At 47.2% G+C, this 21,477-nt stretch overlaps 1 protein-coding gene and 1 long non-coding RNA gene across 3 annotated transcripts in view; one reads left to right on the top strand and one right to left on the bottom strand.

Moving 5' to 3' along the window:
• The window catches only part of LOC310693147, a 35,641-nt gene extending 25,782 nt beyond the window's left edge, over positions 1–9,859 (bottom strand). The window contains exon 1 of the long non-coding RNA XR_014519012.1: positions 9,789–9,859. This is a non-coding gene — a long non-coding RNA (uncharacterized lncRNA). The remainder of the gene's footprint in view (positions 1–9,788) is intronic.
• PEMT (phosphatidylethanolamine N-methyltransferase) overlaps positions 1–16,416 on the top strand; it is a 95,093-nt gene extending 78,677 nt beyond the window's left edge. The window contains exons 6-8 of one of the 2 annotated variants that reach the window (XM_083474827.1): positions 9,832–9,906; positions 13,185–15,780; positions 16,284–16,416. In XM_083474827.1, the coding sequence (XP_083330953.1) occupies positions 9,832–9,906; positions 13,185–13,233 (124 nt within the window). In that variant the 3' untranslated portion in view covers positions 13,234–15,780; positions 16,284–16,416. Of the gene's footprint in view, positions 1–9,831; positions 9,907–13,184; positions 15,781–16,283 lie in introns of those variants that run through there. The other variant, XM_083474826.1, reaches the window with a different exon arrangement.
• The last annotated feature ends 5,061 nt before the right edge of the window (positions 16,417–21,477 follow it).

Here is a 21,477-nt window from a genome sequence, read left to right as displayed (position 1 = left end):
GGCGCTCACAGAGCTAAAATTTTCAGAGTCAGCTGTGAAGTACAGACCCTCCCAAGTGCCCCTATTTTCCAGGGACAGTCCCGGATTTACAGAAGCCATCCCAGTTTCTGATTTGATCCCGGAATGTCCCACTTTTTGTTAGGACGCCCCTATTTTCATCGGTGCCAAGGAGAGAAGACTCCTTTAGAAGACATCTGGAAAGGAGCCCTGAATAAGGAAGGGTTTTTTTATGTTTCATGTTTTATTGTGTTTTTCTTATGTTTTTCTTGCTGCAAGAAGCCAAGTTACAGGGAACCAGGCAGAGGGCCTTCTTGCTAGTGGCACCCGTCCTGTGAAACGCCCTCCCACCAGATGTCAAAGAGAAAAACAACTATCAGACTTTTAGAAGACATCTGAAGGCAGCCCTGTTTAGGGAAGGTTTTAATGTTTAATACACTATTGTATTTTAATATTCTGTTGGAAGCCGCCCAGAGTGGCTGGGGAAACCCAGCCAGATGGGCGGGGTATAAGTAATAAATTATTATTATTATTATTATTATTATTATTATTATTATTATTATTATTATTATTATTATTATTATTATTATTATTAATGTAGGAAGCCGCCCAGAGTGGCTGGGGCAGGGGCACCCAGTCAGATGTGTGGTGTACAGTATAAATAATAAAATAACAGTAACGACAACAACAACAACAATGGAATAGGAAATCCCTATTTTCATCAGAGAAATGTTGGAGGGTACATATTAAGCCACTCTGGGAGTTGTGACTCTGCCCAGTGTCTCTTCAACCTGCTTCCTTCAGCAGAGACATTTCTGGGTGGGTTGGCAGGCACAGCCCCCTGTTTTCACAGAAGTCCCACAAGCCACTTGCAGCTGTGGCATCAGGCCCAGAGCTGTAACGATCATGGGTGACTTAGAATCATAGAATCATAGAGTTGGAAGAGACCACAAGGGCCATCGAGTGCAACCCCCTGCCAAGCAGGAAACACCATCAGAGCACTCCTGACATATGGTTGTCAAGCCTTTGCTTAAAGACCTCCAAAGAAGGAGACTCCACCACACTCCTTGGCAGCAAATTCCACTGTCGAACAGCTCTTACTGTCAGGAAGTTCTTCCTAATGTTTAGGTGGAAGCTTCTTTCTTGTAGTTTGGATCCATTGCTCCGTGTCCGCTTCTCTGGAGCAGCAGAAAACAACCTTTCTCCCTCCTCTATGTGACATCCTTTTATATATTTGAACATGGCTATCATATCACCCCTTAACCTCCTCTTCTCCAGGCTAAACATGCCCAGCTCCCTTAGTCGTTCCTCATACGGCATTGTTTCCAGGCCTTTGACCATTTTGGTTGCCCTCCTCTGGACACGTTCCAGTTTGTCAGTGTCCTTCTTGAATTGTGGTGCCCAGAACTGGACACAGTACTCCAGGTGAGGTCTGACCAGAGCAGAATACAGTGGCACTATTACTTCCCTTGATCTAGATGCTATACTCCTCTGCTTGCCCTCTGCTTTCCAACACAAGTGGGAATGCTGTGATTCAGTTAGGAACCAGGGCAGGCAACTGTCATGCCCCATCTCGGCCGCTGCTTGTCTCATCGCCGTCGCCATGACGCCCAAACACCAAGGCTGTTTCCTTCCACTCTGTGAGAACATGTTCTGTATGACTTCAATAGAGGGATGGATCCAGTTTCCCAGGCTTTAGCTCAGCATCCTCAGAACAATGTTTCAAACACTCAAGAGGTGTAATCCTTCTCTCTGCAGGATGTTGCAAACAGAACTGATTTGGCTGTTTTATTCCTCCCGCTATTACCTACCTTTGCAAGTAAACAGTCGCAGCATGTAATAGGGGTGGCACTTTTTAAAACAGCCACAGGTTGTTTGCTGTTGTATTATTTATTTATTTATTTATTTACTTACTTACTTGTTTGTTTGTTTATTACCCACCCCTTCACCCTAAGGTGAAGCCATTTGAAACAACTTCCAATCACAAAAATATAAAGAAGGTGGGTGCAAAACAATATACACCCCAAGTACCAAAAGCCAGGGTAAAGCTTTCACCAGAAGCTGTGCAGTGAAAGTGCCAGGCACACCTCTGTAGGGAGGGAGTTTCACAGTTTAGGGGCCACCATAGAGAAGGCCCTGTCCCCAAGTCTCTGAGGGTGGAGTAACTACCATCTGTAGGGAGGGAGTTTCACAGTTTAGGGGCCACCATAGAGAAGGCCCTGTCCCCAAGTCTCTGAGGGTGGAGTAACTACCAAGAGTGCCCCTGTCAATCTCAGCCCGCGGTCTTTCGGATATTTGGGGCATGAGTCATTTATGGCTTTAAATGCTAATGTGAGCCTGAAAATGAACCAGCAATCAGTGCAGTTGTTTTAAAATGGGTTATATGAGATCTAAATGGAACCCCAGCCAGTATTCTACTCTACAGTATTGGCACATTTGCAAAGCTAAGCAGGGTCCGGTATGGTTTCAAATTGGATGGGGAACCGCATGTAGAGATTCCTTCATTGCAGAGGGTTGGAATAGATGATCCTTTGGGTACCTTCCAACTCTCCAATTTCTGTGATCTTATAAGTTGCTTCTCCACAAACCAACTGAGGCAAGTGAAGAGAAAGAACTAAGAGCAACCAGGAGATAAAAGATAAAGGACCCATTTGAGAAAATATGGAAAGCCTTAATTGCTTATACAATTGTAAAAGGATAATGTTTGCTTCCTGCCCTTGATATAATCTAGACTAAATTACCTTTCGACTTATCTTTTTATCTTGAAGCCCTGTAGGGAAGAATTTTATAAATAAAACCCCATAAAGAAAATACAAAGGAGAGAGAAAGTATTAAAATTATCACTATATATAGTACTGAGCTGCCTTAAGCCTGTTATGTCAATAATTCACCCCTTGCAAAGAAAAGGCTTCTCTGAGGAAAACAGGATGAAGCAACATTTTGAAAGAGCCAGAAATCCAATGCAATAGAATACTCGTTTAAAATTAAATCCTGCTTGTGCTACCTGCTATGTTTTTTCCACGCTTCATTTCAAAAGCCTCCCTGAATAAAACATGTTTTCAACCAGGGATGGGCCAACTGCAGCTCTCTGGCCCTCGGGACACGCTGGGATTGTTTTTGCACAATGGAATGTGCCCTTACAGTCTGATAATGCCTCTTATTTCCTAGAGGGAGGAAGTTCCACAGTACAGGTGCCACAACTATGAAGGCTCTGCTTCATGTGCTTACGGATGTAACTTCAGCGAAGGAGGGCCCATTCCCCATCCTGAAGGAACAGGAAATGTGGAACTCCAGAAAGATCTTGGTCTGCCAGTTACCTTAACTGTGCAAGGTGGCCTCTGTGGGAAAATAACTGGACCTGGTGAAAGGCAACTTCCTATGATCAGTGGACCGGGAGACCCCCTTATCCCTGCATCCACTGGATCTGGAAGCTGAAGGAGGATGAGGAATAGTTTTCAAGAAGAGGTCTGAATCAGGCTGCCTCCCACCCAGCGCAGCTCAACCTCCCCTAATGCAGAAGGCGAAAGGAACAGTCTGAGGCCTTTCAGTACCAACACTGACCCTAATGACCCCAAGCCAGGGTGACCCCCCCTTTCCATTTCCTGAAACTCCACTTCAGAAGTGAGACTCTGGTGGTCATAAAGTCCCTGCTTGCTGTTAAAGCCACGTTGAGCTTTGGGCTGTTACCAGAACAACGCCTGTCTTCAACAGGAGCTGTCCAAAGTCCTGTAAGGCCTGTACCAACCTCCTGAAGCATCCAGCCGCCTCTTGTTTCCTCTGTCGCCCAGCCTGGCTGAAATAGGGCAGCATTAAAGCAGAAGGGAGGGAAGCGGGTGGCGCTGTGGGTTAAACCACAGAGCCTAGGGCTTGCCGATCAGAAGGTTGGGGGTTTGAATCCCCGCGACAGGGTGAGCTCCCGTTGCTCGGTCCCTGCTCCTGCCAACCTAGCAGTTCGAAAGCATGTCCAAGTGCAAGTAGATAAATAGGTACCGCTCCAGCGGGAAGGTAAACAGCGTTTCCATGCGCTGCTCTGGTTCACCAGAAGCGGCTTAGTCATGCTGGCCACATGACCTGGAAGCTGTACGCCAGCTCCCTCCGCCAATAAAGCGAGATGAGCGGCACAACCCCAGAATCAGCCACGACTGGACCTAATGGTCAGGGGTCCCTTTACCTTTAAAGCAGAAAGGGGGACCTGTTGGAGAACTGAGTCTTCACCCCCTTCCCACTGGCCCACCTTAGCCCTCCCAGGAAGAGGAGAGTGAGTCCCTTTGTGCTCATTTCCCTGTTTGCAGCGAATACTTTCCCTTGAAGAAGAAAAAACTGTGTTTACTGAGGAGGCCTGGAAATGAGATTGCAAAAAGGGGAGAGAAACATGATCAAGGACTGATCACTCGTATTTATGATGGTTCTCTCTGAAAATAGTTGCTTCTTGAATAGCCGGAAAAGTCAATCCAGCTTTTCTTCCACTCGGCCCCTTGACGCCACATTGATCGTTTTCTTCCTGCACGCCAGCTAACAAGGTCAGCCGCTGTTTTGGGCCCCTGAAGCAAATAAATGTTTTGAAGTAAGAACCCAACAGGCTCTCATCTCACTGCCTGCCCGGAGCGTCACTCAGTGGCTCAGAGATGGGATGTAATGACTTTTGCTCAATACAAGGAGCAGGTCAGGTTGATTACTGACTGGTCATGTCAGTTGTTGACTGTTGCAAGGAAGCCAGAAACTTCTCGATCTGCCGCATGAGTTGAGTCTGTGTGTCCGCGAAATGCCACCTCCTTTTCTCGAGGTCCCCTTTGCAGCCCCAAGAAAGCGGGTGGCGGCATTTTGGTTTATTTCAGAGGGAGGGATGGAATTTAGAAGGTGGTGGGTTCAAAGTTTGCTGGAATCTTTTGGGCTCCTTGGAGTTGCTAGTCGCTGTTTTGCTGCCATCAGGCTGCTGTTCTGGAACAATGCCATGCCAAAATCCTGCTGGGGCATTCTCAGACTAGAGTCAGGGGAGATGTAGATGAGTTTAGCTTCCTCTGCCCTCAAGATTCACTTCTGCTTGCCTTCTATCACTGTGCCATTGAGAGCGTGCTCACTTATGGCTTATGTGTGTGGTACGGAAGCTGTACTGCCCAGGACAGGATGGGGTTGTGCAGGGTTGTTAAGGCAGCAGAGAGCATTGTTGGCTGCCCACTCTCCACCTTAGAGCAGATTTATGCCACAAGGTGCCATAGGAAGGCACTGGACATAGTAAAAGATCCATCGCATCCTGGTCACTGTCTCTTCGAGCTCTTGCCGTCGGGACGGAGATACAGGATGATGAAGACAAGAACGAGCCGTCTTAAGAACAGCTTCTTCTCCAGAGCAATTTCGGCCCTGAATGGGAAGCCCGGACTTTGAAAGTCATCTAATCTCCCTTGCTGTATTATACTGTATTGTTTAATTAGTGTTTTTATGGAGCAGTCAAGTAATTTCGTTGTCCCCGAAGGGGGCAATGACAATAAAGATGATATTATTATTATTATTATTATTATTATTATTATTGACCCCCCAAATCTGGATGTATTTTTACCCCCTTTTTTGCATATGAGCCTGTCCCCAACGCGGGTGGTGCTGTGGGTTAAACCACAGAGCCTAGGACTTAATGATCAGAAGGTCGGCGGTTCGAATCCCCGCGACAGGGTGAACTCCTGTTGCTCGGTCCCTTCTCCTGCCAACCTAGCAGTTCGAAAGCACCTCAAAGTTGAAGTAGATAAATAGGTACCGCTGCGGCGTGAAGGTAAACGGCGTTTCCATGTGCTGCTCTGGTTCGCCAGAAGCGGCTTAGTCATGCTGGCCACATGACCCGGAAGCTGTACGCCGGCTCCCTTGGCCAGTAAAGCGAGATGAGCACCACAACCCTACAGTGAGCCACGACTGGACCTAACGGTCAGGGGTCCCTTTACCTTTACCTGTCCCCAAATTTGGGTCAAACTATGGCCTCAGCCCAAAGATTTGGTCCAACACTAGCAGTGCTTTTCTTCTTGGTCCACATAGAACATACGTAGCAACCAGACCATTGACCCACCTAGCTGAGAATGGGCTGCACCAGCAGCAATCTAGGGGGGTTTCTCTCCCAGCCCTCCCTGGAGTTGGCAGGGAATGAACCTGGGACCTTCTGCATGCAAAGCAGTTGTTCTGCCGTTGAGCTACAGCCCTTGCAGTTATCAGATGGCAGCTGCTCCCAGAAAGCTCCAAACCTTGAGGTCCACCTGACCTGGTTTAACAGACCAGCAGAGACCAGATATTGTATGGGCTGCTGCCTGGTGTGACACTAACCTCTGGAGCACTTCAGCAACTCCTTTTATGTTGACTTCGTTGTTTTTTAAAAGCGGCAAGTGGAAGTTCAAATAAATATACATGATCCACCAGATTTTAATCCCAATTGTTTAGTGCAGTAGTACCTCAGGTTAAATACTTAATTCGTTCTGGAGGTGCGTTCTTAACCTGAAACTGTTCTTAACCTGAAGCACCACTTTAGCTAATGGGGCCTCCTGCTGCTGCTGCGCCGCAGGAGCCCGATTTCTGTTTTCATGCTAAAGCAAAGTTCTTAACCCGAAGCACTATTTCTGGGTTAGTGGAGTCTGTAACCTGAAGCGTATGTAACCTGAGGTACCACTGTACACACAAGCTTAGTTTGCATTACTTGAGTTACCCATGTATGGTTGCTGTCGAAACATGATCAAATAGTTCTTTATTCTAGTTAGGGCAATGGTTTGCTGTGTCCTTCCTTCTACAATGGTGCCTGCCGTCACAGATATACGCACCGTCTGTTTTTAAAAAATGTTTCCCTTACATTTAACCTACTTCTGGGATGCAGCTGCCTTGCGTCATGGTCTCGTATGATACGAGTTTCTTCTCTTCGGTATATCATATCAAAACTCATGTGGGCCAATTGTTTACCTGGCAGTTTCCACATCTGTGACTTAAGCTTATCATCAGACTCCAGCATCTAAATGTCCTTCCCTTTCCCACATTGTTAGTGCGTCTCGCTCGCCTGCCATCCTCCTCGCAGCAGCAAAATTGCCAATCACCATGCGCTACCTAGATACTGTTTTTTGGTCATTCTCATTCATTTGTCCTCTCCGCTGTGACCCATTTCTGAAGTGGCTAACTCAGCTCGATCTGAGGAGAGGAACTTGATCAGGGCTTTCATCAGAACAAAACAATCCTCTAAGTGGGCTTAGACACAAGCTCTGTCCCCTGCAGGCCCTGGGTTGATCAAAGGAAGACACACGTCACGTCGAGACGAATCCGTCGCCGGCCAATGAGGAAACGCTTTCTCCAAAACCCTGGCAGAGAAGCGACCAGCTTTCCTAGGATGCTAACTTAACATCAAGTCAGGCTACGTGCCCATTGAGCTAAGGGTTTTTAGCTCTTTTTGGAACTGGATTTCTGGAGTTAGTGCTGTGGGTGACGCCGCCCCTAGTCACTTCTCCGCTCCCCCTGCCCCTCCCCCCAGCATCAGGCACACTGTCCACAAAGAGACAGGTCAGATTCACACTGTACATTTAAAGCTCTGCAATCCCACTTCTTCGAAATAATTTTTATTTGATTTTACAAATGCAAAGTAATACAAAATAGATATCCCTATTTAGAGATTTCTCTGAATCTCAAGATTTCTCACCATCCCCTACACAGGTCCTATTCCCCATCTTTTCAACGGCATAGTATTTCATAATCCATATTAAAAATCTCCCCGTCTCATCCATGTTATCTGCTACATTACAATTGTTATTTAAAAATCCTGCTAATGTTTTCATCCGCTTACAGTTGTCTCTTAAATAAATCCCCCCCATTCTTTATTAAAGTTTTTGTCTTCTTGGTTCCTGAGCTTCCCGGTCAGTTTTGCAATCTCAGTGTATTCCAGGCATAGGCAAACTCAGCCCTCCAGATGTTTTGGGACTACAACTCCCATCATCCCTGGCCACTGGTCCTGTTAGCTGGGGATGATGGGAGTTGTAGTCTCAACACATCTGGAGGGCCGAGTTTGCCTACGCCTGGCGTATTCCAACAGCCTGACTTGCCATTTCTCTCTGATTATTGCGATACCACTTTAAACTAGTTAAGAAAGGTAAAAGGTGTGGGATGCAGAAGGTTAGAAGGCTCAGGGGCCAGGAAGTGGTGGTGGGAGAATGATGAGTGGTCAGAGGGAGAGGGAGGTGTCAGAAGCTGAAGAGGTCACAGGGCTTAGTGAGCGGGGGGAGTCTGTGGCAGAGAGCAGTTCAGACTCAGAGGCAGAAGCTGAAGCAGGAGAGGAGGGAGGCCAAGAGGCAGAGATGAGTCAGGCTGGGGAAGAGTCCTGGGTGTCTCCCTGTACTACTGCGACAAGCTTCCCTCTCCAACTTGTGTCCCAGAACCAGAAGAGGCATGAAGAGGGCAGAGGAGAGATTGGCAATCTGCAGACACAGTCTCTGATTGGTAAAATCCCCTGGAGAGGAGGGGACTTAGATGACTACGGGGAGACGGCTATGGGGAGGCCTCAGCCCAGTATACCTGAAGGAGTGTCTCCACCTCCATTGTTCAGCCCATTCACTGAGGTCCAGCACCGAGGGCCTTCTGGCGGTTCCCTCACTGCAAGAAGCCAAGTTACAGGGAACCAGGCAGAGGGCCTTCTCGGTAGTGGCGCCCGCCCTGTGGAACGCCCTCCCATCAGCTGTCAAGGAAATAAGCAACTATCTGACTTTTAGAAGACATCTGAAGGCAGCCCTGTTTAGGGAAGTTTTTGATGTCTGATGTTTTGCTGTATTTTTAATATTTTGTTGGAAGCTGCCCAGAATAGCTAGGGAAACCCAGCCAGATGGGCAAGGTATAAATATATTTTATTTTATTTTATTTATTTATTTATTTCCGCTTCAGCAACTGATCTGTGAGGCAAGACCTACTGGGGATGAATTGCTATGCTTATTAGGGCTGATACTCAACCCACTCTGAGGGGGCCGTGTTTTTGCTAATAAAGAGTTAACTCCAACTTGCACAGTGTGATTTACTGCCAGCTCACTCCTGACGGAGAACCACAAATGAACGGCACCCTAATTGCACCCCCATGTGCCCTAGGGTGGGTTACAACACGATAAAGGTTATAAAGTTAAAATAAATGCAAAGCATTCAGAATCAGAAGAATAGGGTGGGTCGTGAAATACGCTTTAATTATTACATGTCATTTTAATGATTTTTGGTACTATTTTTATGCTGTTGTATTGGGCGTATAATTACACACCTCCTTATTATATTCTAAGAGTTGGTGGTATTTACGTAAATACTTTTATAAATAAATAGGGGGGCACATCCAGCGTAGTCTTCCTTTCGGATCTAGACAGCAAATGCACGTCGGCACTTTTGAGTCGCCCTTTTACCTCCTCCTTCCTAACCTCCTTGGCCTACATTTCTGAGCTGGGGGTCGGGGAGTCGTTCCTCATCCGATTCTGCTGACTCCTTTCCGTGGGCTTATATAACCACCTTAAGCAGCCTGCCTAATCTCAGGAGTTCGCCTCATCATTCCATCTCCAGAAAGCAAAATCACATTGTTTAACTTAGCAAGAGAGAGGGGACCCAATTAGGTCAAGAGGCAGTTTTCGCCAAGGAGAGATTGGCCGGTTTTTTTGCCAGCGGACAGAGTGGGGAGGTGGGGAGAGTTTGCCACCCGATGGCAAATTTGAAACTTTGGGCACCCTCCTTCGGAGGGCCAGCGCAACAGCTTCCCGGCCCCCTGACTCAACTGCGTCTTACATAAGGCCGTTCTAGAATACTGGCAGTAAGAAACCACTTACCCGTTTCTCAACTCTTTGTCTCCTTCCGCTTTTTCAAACTCAGGCATGCGAGCCCAGCTGGTCTCATCCTGACGGCGGTGGTGGCGCTGTGCTACACAATTGCTTTGCGGTACGAAGGGTGAGTCTCTTTGGTGCTTGCGGAACAGAATAACCAGAAGCAATTTCGTTTCAGAGAATTGTGTAGAGGGAAGAGACACTCTCCCCTCGCCCTCCCCCAGTTAACTTACTCGTGTGTGTGTGTTTTCTGCCCTTTGCAATATGAAACCGCTTTGCACTGAGTCAGACTAAGGATCCCACAAGCGCGAAATGTATTGACTGATTTGCTTACAGCATCCATTCCCTAACTTTTCCTCCAAGGAGATTGAGGGAGCGTACGTAGCTCTCCCCCCACCACAACCCAGTGAGATAGGCTAGGCTGAGAGGCTGTGACTGGTGCAAGGTCGTGGCCAAGCTGGAATCTGAACCTAGCCTGACGCTCCTAAACCAGTGTTTCTCAAGCTAGGGTCTCCTCCATCTGTTGTTGGACTACAATTCCCATCATCCCTGATCACTAGCTAGGGATGATTGGGGTTGCAGTCCAACAACAGCTGAAGACCCAAGTTGGAGAAACACTGCTCTAACCACTACACTACACTGACTCTGCTCCCAACTGACCATGGAGTCTCTAGGCCGCAGCAGTTCTCAATCTGTGGGTCCCCAGATGTTGTTGGACTACAACCCCCATCATCCCTGGCCACTGGTCATGCTGGCTAGGAATGATGGGAGTTGTAGTCCAACAACATCTGGGGACCCACAGGTTGAGAAACACTGGGCTAGGGCTTGAGGCGGCCGCTCCCAGTCACCAGTCTACCTGCCGCATTCTGCCAGATAGTCAGGCATGGGAGACCTGTGACCTCCTGATGTTAGACTAGAATTCCTTCTGAATCCCAGTTGCTGGAAGCTACAAGAGGGTAGGGACGCGGGTGGCGCTGTGGGTTAAGCCACAGAGCCTAGGACTTGCCGATCAGAAGGTTGGCGGTTTGAATCCCCGCGACGGGGTGAGCTCCCGTTGCTCGGTCCCTGCTCCTGCCAACCTAGCAGTTCGAAAGCACCTCAAAGTGCAAGTAGATAAATAGGTACCGCTCCGGCGGGAAGGTAAACGGCGTTTCCAGGCACTGCTCTGGTTTGCCAGAAGCGGCTTCGTCATGGTGGCCACATGACCAAGAAGCTGTACGCCGGCTCCCTCAGCCAATAAAGCGAGATGAGCGCCGCAACCCCAGAGTCGTCCGCAACTGGACCTAACGGTCAGGGGTCCCTTTACCTTTACAGGAGGGGAGAGTGCTGTTGTGCTCAAGTCCTGCATGCGAATTTCCCACAGGCTTCCGGTTGGCCACTGTGAGATCAGGATGCTGAAATGGACAGGTCATTGGCCTGATCCAGCAGGCTTTTCTTACAGCTTTTGCTCTGAACCAGCAAAGAACTTTCGGCTGGCCTCCCAAACCGGCAAGAAACATTTTGTACTCCTCCAGTTGCCATGCATGATTTTCCTCTCTCGAACCCACACACTCGTTGAAAAAGCGTCTCCTGCTGCATTAATTATACGCTGGCAGCTCCCGATATTTCCAGTTCATTCATTCAAATGTGATCTGCGAAGGGAAGGGGGAGGTCTAACTCTGCTTCCTCTCGGGTTGACGGAGAAACCCCTAGGTGGTGACTAGAAGGGGAGTTTAATTCCCTTCTAGCAAAATGCCTTTTATTTAGGCGTGAGAAGGAGACAACATCCCATAACCCTGGTCTGGGGGAAGAGGAGATGTGTAGCACCCATGGTACCCTCTCCCACAACGCTCTTGTCAACCACATTCAATTTACCACGAAACTGTGGACTGTGGAACTCACTGCCACAGGAGCCAGTGACGGCCACCAATTCAGATGGCTTTGAAAGAGGACAATTTCACGAAAGCAACCAGTTGCTTCCTGGCCATAACGGCTGTGCCGTGCCACCACAGTTGGAGGCAGTTAATGCTTCTGAATACCAGTCGCTGGAAGGTGCAGGAGGGGAGAACGCCCTTGTGTTCGAATCCTGATTTCTGGTTTCCTGTGATGGGCATCCAGTTGGCCACCATAAGAACAGGACGCTGGGCTACGTAGGCCATTGGCTTGATCCAGCAGGAACTCCACGTATGTTCTTATTTAAGTTTAGAAACAGAAAGCCGCCTTGTACCAAGTCCGTCCATTGTGCCTAATAATAATAATAATAATAATAATAATAATAATAATAATAATTTATTTATATCCCGCCCTGCCCAGCCGAAGCCGGGCTCAGAGCGGCTAACAACAGTAAAATGATACAACATTCTAAAATCATTATAAAATTAATTCAACTCAAATTGATGGCAACCATTAGGCTAAAGTTCTGTGAAGATTGCCAAAGAAAGGAGTCAGGCTGTGCCCTGACCAAAGGCCTGGTGGAACAGCTCTGTCTTGCAGGCCCTGTGAAAAGATGTCAAGTCCCGCAGGGCCCGAGTCTCTTGTGACAGAGCGTTCCACCAGATCGGGGCCACAGCTGAAAACACCCTGGCTCTGGTTGAGGCCAGACTAGCCTCCCTGTGGCCCGGGACCTCCAAGATGTTTTTGTTTGAAGACCGTAAGGTCCTCCGTGGGACATACCAGGAGAGGCAGTCCCTCCCAATGTTGTCTGCACAGACTGGCAGCAGCTCTCCAGAGACTCAGGTCTTGCTCTGCCCTACCTGGAGATCCCTGGGCCTGAACCTGAGACCTTATTTGTGCAAAGGATGTGCTCTGCTATTGAACCGCAACCCATCCACAGGAAGTTATAGGAGCCACTAACATCAGATCCGCTCCTATACACTCAGCTCCAGCCTGGCTTCCATCTGTTGGTCATGCTAAGCTGTGACACACAGAACTGACTTGCTTAGCAATAGTCAGAGACCAGTCTTTTTTGGAAAAGGGGCAAAGGTTGGGGGCAGAGGGCATGCCAGGGACTTGCCCGTTCTGCCACCCCAGCCTTTTAACGCCATATTCGGCCTGCATGTATAGGCAAGGCTTTATGGTTCTGTTTTGGCAGTAGGGGCACATACACACGGCTTCCCCTGGGAACTGCAGTTTACTTCTTACGAAGCTACAACTCCCAGCACCCTCCCCCCTGGTTTTCATCTGCAATCTTAACAGAAAAAGGAGGGGGGAATACAAACTAAATACAATTAATAACAATAGTTCCCAGCACCCCTAAACTACAGTTCCCATGATTCTTTGGGGGAAGCCATGTGCGCTTTAAATGTGTGGGTTTGGCGCAGGAAGAGACGGGGGCAATGGGGGTTGTCTCATGCTAATCAGCTCCTTCTTCTTCTTCTTGTCTCCCTGTCAAACTTGTATGCCGCTCCCAATTCCCTCTGCCAGGCCTTTCACAGAAGAAATCTATCGCCAGAAAGCAGCCAAGAGCAAATAGGCCACCGAACCCTGAGAAGAATGGCTCAGTTTGGAAGCTGGAAACTGGCCTGCCGCCGCCACTAGCTAATGGGTGCAGGATAATTTGACGGCGTGTGAAAAGTACAGCCTGACTTCTAATCATGCTTTCCACGGACTCTTCAGAAGCCTCCTTTCGAGATGGAGTTGGGAGGGAGTGGTTGTGGAAGGAACTCCCCCAATCCTTCACAAAGCCTCTCCCCAGCCCCAGGCGGGGAGGGGGCTTTTGACGAAGACCCCTGCCCCACCCCTGCCTTTCAGCAGCTTCCATTAAGTGTGCCAAGTCTGAATGCGTTGATTATATACCGGAGAGCGTCGAGAAAAGTGGAACAGGCAGGAGGCCTGATTATTTTATGTAACCCAAAAAGATGATTAATGTACATTCCTCTTGGGGGGTGGAGGGGAGAAAAGCCATAATTGCACAGGCCCGTTGAACGCACACGAGAGCTTTGCCCCTGCTGGCTTATAGGAGATGGTGTTAACCTTTTGGAAAGGGAAGCGGGGTTTGGAGCTCGTTCCCGGCGCGGGAACGCCCAGCGCCACAATTTCTCATGCCGTCTTTTCATGTCCACGCAAATGTTTCGAGGTCATTTTTCTGCTGTACCCCTCTTCTCGCGGAGCTTTTCAGCCAGAGCATCACACTCGGAAGCTCGGCAGGTGTTTTTTCGTGGGGCGCCCCAGAGCTCACAGCCGAACCGCACGATCAGAACGGTTATATGGTGTGCCTTTTGCTGGGCCGAACCATACCACACTGCAGCTGGAGAACTTGACATGTTTTGAGCGAGGAGAGCCAAGCCCCTCTCCCCACAGAAAACAAACATCTCAGCTAAACATTCTTCCTGATAAGCTAGAATTCTGTGCAGGGAGGCTCTTGCTGTTGTAGTTGTTTTTAAATGTGACAAATTTTAAAGAAGCATTTTCTCCCTTCCTGCAGTCTGAAATGGTACTTCCTGCCCAAGCGGCATCACATGACCCTGCTGCTCGAGTATTTCAGTTCTCTACCGGGCTGTTTTGGTTGTGCACATTTGCACATGACTTAATTAGGACGTGTTGCGCACTCAACTTCTCAGCCTGTGAGGCCTTTTGATTCTTGCAGCGGACTCCTTGGCCTCTCTTTCTGCCCTCGATGTCATTGGCTGACCTGCTCTGACATCACGCAGTTAGAATTTAGGCTCCGAAATACGCGAGCAGCTTTTCCGAGATTAAGCCTCAGAAGTATTATCTTTGGGCTCTTACGCGTCTCACTCCAGCCACATCCAGATCAAATCCCTCTGGGGATGTCAAAGGGGCAGTGGGAGCCACAATATGCCGATTTCCACAATTCAAGTAACATGACATAAGCCTCACAAATCTTCTCTGAGCACTTGCCCAGAATACAAAGCTGATTGCCCCTTTGGTTTGGGAAAAGTTGAAATGTATTTGATGACATTACCTGCAGCTGAGGTCACATCGATGACGGCATGCTTAAACTGGTTTCCCTAGCAGGGCTTTCCTGCAGAGATGTGTCCCTCCGCTGCCTGTCAAACACCACTGCCCATATTTTCAGGCCAGGCCGAAAAGATGATAAAGACTGAAAAGCCTTTTGGAGATCAAAGGATGGAAAAGCTTATCAGGTGCCCTTAGCAATATGAGGAATCTGGTGCCTTTTCTGCTGTGTGTACAGTTGGTGCTATAAATTCCTTCCCCTTCTTTTCTCTCCTTACTGGTGTTCATTTATGGCTCTACCACTTTCCATCAGCCTGCCATGAAAATATGTCACCCCACTCCTCTCCCATTGTTTCCAAGATCTCCCAGACAATCCCCAGTATCGGCTTCTGGGGCTTATCCAAATTCCTCCCACTGCTGCCCTAACCTTCTGTGCCCCATACATTTTACCTTTCTGAACCAACTCCAGTCACACGAACTATACTCACAAAATACCAAAAGGAGACAGGAGCTCAGGAGGCTGCCTTATACAGAGTCAGGCCAGTGGGCCATTTTGCTCAGTACTGTTTGCACTGACTGGCAGCAGCTGTCCAGGGTTGCAGGAAAGAGTCTGTTCTAACACTACCTGGAGTTTCCAGGAATTGACCTTCTGTAAGATGCTGTATGCACGGCGCAACAGACCTCTCTCTCGCTGCGCCATGCCTCTGTTTCCCTTTCCCTTGGGTAAAATCCCCAATGGAGAATGGGTTTTCCTTTTGAGAAAACAGGTTTCAAACAAACTTTATTATAACAGGTGTAAACAAGGAGTTTTGGTGGTTCTCCTTCTTCCACAGACATATAACAAACAATGCTGTTGCTTTTTATTAAAATGTATACCTGTCTTAAGTTATAGTTTGTATGCTGTTCAGCCTTAAGGTTACTCTCTTTTACACATCTTCCGTAGATCAGACTTCTGATCAGGAACTGTTGCTGGTTAACTGTTTGCTGGCAAGGGGGGAAAATCACTCAGCAACTCAACCCGCTCAGTAAACAAACTTTTCCGTCACACTGTACCAGTGAGCTCTGGCCCTTCTTGGTGCTATATTAAGCAAGCTATAGCATGGAAGCCCATGTCTTTTTTTAAAAAAGATATTTATTAAGTTTTCAAAGGAAAAAAGTTACATAAGTAAAAAAATTAGACAAAAAGACAACAATAAAAAAATTAAAAAATACAAAATACAAAAAAGATAAAAACATTTAAAAAAGAAAAAACACATCAATCTTTCCATATCATATATTCATATCCTTGCTTCCCTGACCTCCTCACACCTCCCTTTTTTGTATTCCAGTTCAGTTAGTTAATTCAGCAGTTTCTTTCCCTCTTTATTTTTGTCTTAATCCTTTAACTTAATATAATATAACTTTGAGTTCTCACCTATTATTAATCCATTTTTCATACACCTTTAAAACATTGCTGCTTAAACCACTTAACTTCATTCTGACATCATTCTAACATTCATTAATTTTGCAATATTTCTGTAAATAGTCTTTAAATTTCTCCCAATCTTCTTCCACTGACTCTTCTCCCTGGTCTCGGATTCTGCCAGTCATTTCCGCCATGCATGGAAGCCCATGTCAAATTTGGGCTTTATATCTTGGTAGCGTTACCCTGCTTCCCCCCGCTTTGTCCACAGCAGTTGGACCTCAAGGTGCTGAGCACTATATACCCCCGTTTGAAAAAATAAAATACAGAAGTCCAGGGTTATCTGTGTGTGTTCCTTGTTCTGCCAGACGCATCGTATGCTATGTTCCCTATTGCTTTTCGATCAGCCTTGTTCACGACTTCTTTCAAAGGACAGTATATTTAGACATCAACTTGCTTCATGTTGGCGAGGGGGCACAACTCCCCCTAACAACTGAGAAGGCAAAGATGCATTGCATTATTCAGACAACGTATGTCAGGTTTCACCGGTCTGGCTTATAGTTAATGGGTCTAAATTAGCTCTCGCTTGTCGAAGGGCAAATTGGGGTTTTTTTCCAGAAGAAGGCAGCTGCCTCCATTCACTCCAGTTGTCCTTATTTGCTAGGTCCTGTGCCTCCCTGGTAAAATCACTGTCATGGTATGGTTCTGCGTTTTGTGTGAGCTGTTGGTGTTTTCATCCCTCAGAGTTCAGCCCCTAGTCTGATATCTTTAGAAAGATCTGAGTGAATAATTCTTCTAGTCCTCAACAATATATCTGTCTGTCTCCTGCTCTGACACCCTTAATGGTGTGAGACAGAGCCCCAAAGCCCGCCCTCTCAACACCAGGGTTACTGCAGTTTAGATGGCCCTGGGGTGGCATGTCAAAATTGCACAGATGCCGCGATTGAGCCAATTGGGTGCTCCCAGCAGGGGGTTCCTACACCCATCCAACCTCATTGGTGCTCAGCACCCACCCAAACTCTGTCCCACCAGCTTGGCCTGCAGATTTCACCTTGCAGAGCCCACCTCCCCCCCCCCCAAACTTTGCTTGACACTAATGTCAACAGCTACTCCTTTATACTCTCCCCTTGCATAATCCATAAATCTGCTAAGCCAGTGATGAAAGGAGGTGTTAAACAACAACAGATTCCAGGTCTGTCCTGTTCTTTGCAGTCAGAGGCTCGGATTTTGCTGGCTGTCTCTTCTTACAAAACGAGAAGTTTAGAATATTGGTTGTGCTTGCAGCGAGTCTTGTTCTGCTTTTTTATATTCAAAAACAACAACACAATACCTCTGTTCCCAAGCTGCCGCCTTTGGCTTCTTAGCAGCGTTTGTTGCGGAGGATTAAACGCCTTTTGCTCCCCATTTCTAAAGAAACATTAATGTCGTCATGGATCGCTGGGGAAATTTCTAAGAATGGGGGGCAGATCTGTCTGGCAATGTCTCCGCACCCACCACAAGGGTTGCAGTCCAGTTGAATCCAGGGAGAGGCACGGCGTCTGTCAATCAGCTCATCACATTTACAGCAGGCCTTTTCCAAGGTGGTTGCAACCTCGAGCAGTTGCTCTCGGTGCAAGGCATTTTGCCACCCGAGGCAGAGGTGGCATCTTTTCCCAATTCCACTTACAGAGCCCAACCACACTGGCAAATTAATCTTCCTTCGACGTTGATGATGAGGTAGCTATCTCCACCACAACCTGAGACAGCAGGACAGGCTGCAAGAGGCCATGTGGGAACAGACAGCAATGTATGGTAGGTGCTCAGAAGGAGTATAGGAATTGCTGTGCCTGGATATCCGCCGCCTGAGGCAGTTGCCTTGCACTGCCTAATGGTAGGGCCAGCCTTGCTCAGGAATCCACATGCAATACGTGCCATCTTGGAGGCACGACAACAGGAGGAGGGTCAGCAATTGCTAGGTGGGTGAATCTGGCAATTTCAGGTTCTAACCAGTCTTAAGTTCAGTACTCCGCATTTTCCGAATCAAATTGGGTTGGTTTCAACTGAGCCCTGCTGAAAATATTGATAGTATTTTTTTATTATTATTAAATTCATTTGGTTTTTCAAATTACAGTTTTACAATCACATTTTCAACATACAACATAAAGACAAGATTCCATAGAATCTCCTGGACTTCCCTCCTGCCCTTTATGGGTCCTATTGTTAATCAGTTCCTCCTGCATCTTTTATAATAATCCAAATCTTTTACTTCTCCATTGGGTCCAAAATTTACCATTAAACTACAAGTGTTATTCCAATCCTACTAACAATGTTGCATGTTTACAATGGTTTTTAAGATAAATTATAAATTTTGCCCATTATTAAAATTGTGGTCTTCCTGATTTCTGATTCTTCCGGTCATTTTTGCCAGTTCGGCATAATCCATCAACTTAATCTGCCATTCCTCTCTGGCTGGGACTGAAATTATTGATAATATTAAACCTAAGTCAGTCATCAAAGAATTGTAGAGCTGGATGGGACCCTCAGGAACATCTAGTCCAGGGGTCTGCAACCTTTAAGACAAAAAGAGCCACTTGGACCAAAGAAAAAAAAACCGGGAGCCGCAAAACCATTGCGACATTTAAAACAGTGGGGAGTGTCAGGGCACACAATGCACCTCCTCCCCTCGCTAGTATCCGCCCCGGAGCCGCGGCAAAGGTGTAAAAGAGCCACATGCGGCTCCGGAGCCGCGGGTTGCTGACCCCTGATCTAGTCCAACCCCCTGGCGATGCAGGAATACGCAACTGGCCCACACGGGGATAGAACCTGCAACCTTGGCATTATCTGCATTATGCTCTAACCAACTGAGCGATCCAGGCTGTAGGATTGTTGTCTTGGTGCCCAGTTCTTTGGCTTCCTGGAGCCATCTGGCCACTACTCCATGCTGGACCAGATGGAGTTTTTCTGTTTGATCCAGCAGGGTCTTCATAAAAAAACCCACCAGTTTAATAATAGTAATAATAATAATAATAATAATAATAATAATAATAATAATAATAATAATAATAATAATATATTATTTATACCCTGCCCATCTGGCAGGGTTTCCCCAGCCACTCTGGGCGGCTTCTAGCAAAATATTAAAATACAAGTTTCTAGGCTTGAACCCTGGCTAAAGATTTCACCCAAGCCTTCCTTCAGCCTAATGCTCTCATGATTTCACGCATCTTCCATCACTAGCTTTCCCTTCTCAATTTCAAGCTTCTAATAGCAGTGGGGTCATTTCCTTGAGCTTTGCAACCAATCCTTTGGGGACTTCATTGTGCATCACAACAACACTTACGAATGGAGCGTTGATGGAGATCTCTGCGATCCTGCCGCAGGCCAGGCCTTCGGTCTCTGCTCTGTTGCTATTTATTCAAGGGATAATTATTTTGGACCGCTGCTTCATGGGTCGAGATTAATCGGGGCTGTGTTGGCTGGAGCCGGTTCATACCTGTCTCTGTTAATTACAAGGCAGAACTGCCACTCAACGGCGGAAGAGGCCTCCTCACCCATGCCTTGCTGTTCTGAGAAAATGAAGGTAAATAAAAGCACTCGTGGTGAGATATTATTATTATCTGGTTGCTTGGTAAACGCTCTCAGAGTGACACATGCACAGACTCTAAGCTGGCACCAAGAAGGAGCGTTTTTCAATCTGATCTGAATTCCGCAGCAGGGAGAACCCACGACCAACTTCATTTCCTTCCGTGCGGGTGAGGAAAAGCAACTTCAGATTATCAAAAGAAGAAGGAAGGGGGAGGGAAGATGGCGGTTGAAAGGTTGAGAGGGGAGAAATTCAATTCAGCTCTCAGTTAAAGGATATAAACTGACATTATGCGAGAACTGGAATGCAGACTTCCAAATTTGCACTTCTCAGAATTTTGCAGTGCGTTTCTGCAGCCAGTGGCAGACTTTGGGCTCTCAATTTTCAGTGGCACCCTGTGCGATGCTAAAATTCGCCTCCCCCCACCTCTCACACTTCGTTCCACCATGTTGTTGTGCAGCCGCATTCGTTGCGCTACCCTAAAACCGCTACTGCTCCCATCAGCATAAGGCCAAGTAATACGTGCAAAAACTGTATATACTTGGGTATCATCTGGCCACAGATTCCCTGCCCTGATGTAAAATACATGCAGATCCACCATTCAAACAGCCTCAATGATGCTCCCTGCCTTAGTTGTGCTCACAGCTTCCAGCGCCCGACACCTGCTAGATTCACGTGCAGCAAAAGTGTTTGGCTTTCTCCAGTCAGGTGAGCAATATGCCATCATTTATCAGATAGTGATGGAGAGGTTATCATGTGCCATCTTAAACAAACATCAGGATCCACCTGCAGAGTTTTGTGGGATTAGAAGCAAGGGGGAAAGATTGCAGAGCACACTGCTTGCAATGGAGTGGAAAGAGGTACATAAGGCGTCGGGGAAGAAGTGTGGACTCTGCACTCTTCAGAGCGCTGGTCCATTGACTGCAGCATCAGTCAAACAGATGCCTTTGGAAGCCACAAAGCTGGTGTTACAGTGATGGTGGTGGTGATGATGATGATGATGATGATGATACAGTGGATGCTCAGGTTGTGAACATGATCTGTGCAGGACGCACATTCGCAACCTGCAGTGCTACATCTGCACATGCACAGGACTGGAGCAAATATTTGAATTATTTGAAAAGCAATTGTGATCAGCAGATTACGTCAGTAGGACTGCAAGAAGTTCTGTAAGGAGGACTTTGTGAACTATTGCAAGGAAGACTTTGAGAAGAATTATTAGTTAAGGACAATTAAAACTAAGAGAGAAATTAAGAAATGCAGGACAAGGGATAAAGAACGGAAAATCTTCAGAGGTTGTTGACGGAAATCTAAAACATTGTATAAGATAAGAAGTTATGGTAAATGATTTTTTAACCTATATGTTAAAAAATGAATATATATATATATATGAAAGACATGAGCTGAGCTTGGGGAGGAGGTCACCCATTGAAAATATGGGGAACCAAAACAACAATGTAAAAAGAGGAAGCCTTGTTGATGTTAATGGAATATGATGCTGAGATGAGCCGGCCGACAGCATGTGGCACGTGATGGCGCTGAGGGCATGGGCTGGTACCCAGCCCTGTGGCTGAGGCTTCACATGGATCCAGATGGGTTTCTTTGAGCCTCTGCTTTTGTTCTGCGTTCCTCAACGCCTTCCACCGAAGCCCAGCCTCTCCCTCCTCTTGGTTACAAAGTGATGCACTGGATGTTCCCAGCCGGGCCTCGGTTCGAATTATCGTCACCTTCTTAGCCATCTGGGACGCCAGTCCTGCAGAACATTGTGTGTTTGAAGATCCCTGAGGGGAGGGAGGGGAGGCGAAAGGCCAGGCGTTCATCTGCCTTTCTGGGGTGAG

This window comes from Podarcis liolepis, assembly GCF_965112155.1.
Source record: "Podarcis liolepis genome assembly, chromosome: 14".
Lineage (NCBI taxonomy): Eukaryota > Metazoa > Chordata > Lepidosauria > Squamata > Lacertidae > Podarcis > Podarcis liolepis.
The sequence above is the reverse complement of the archived record's forward strand: the minus strand, read 5'-3'. Positions and strand labels throughout refer to the sequence as shown.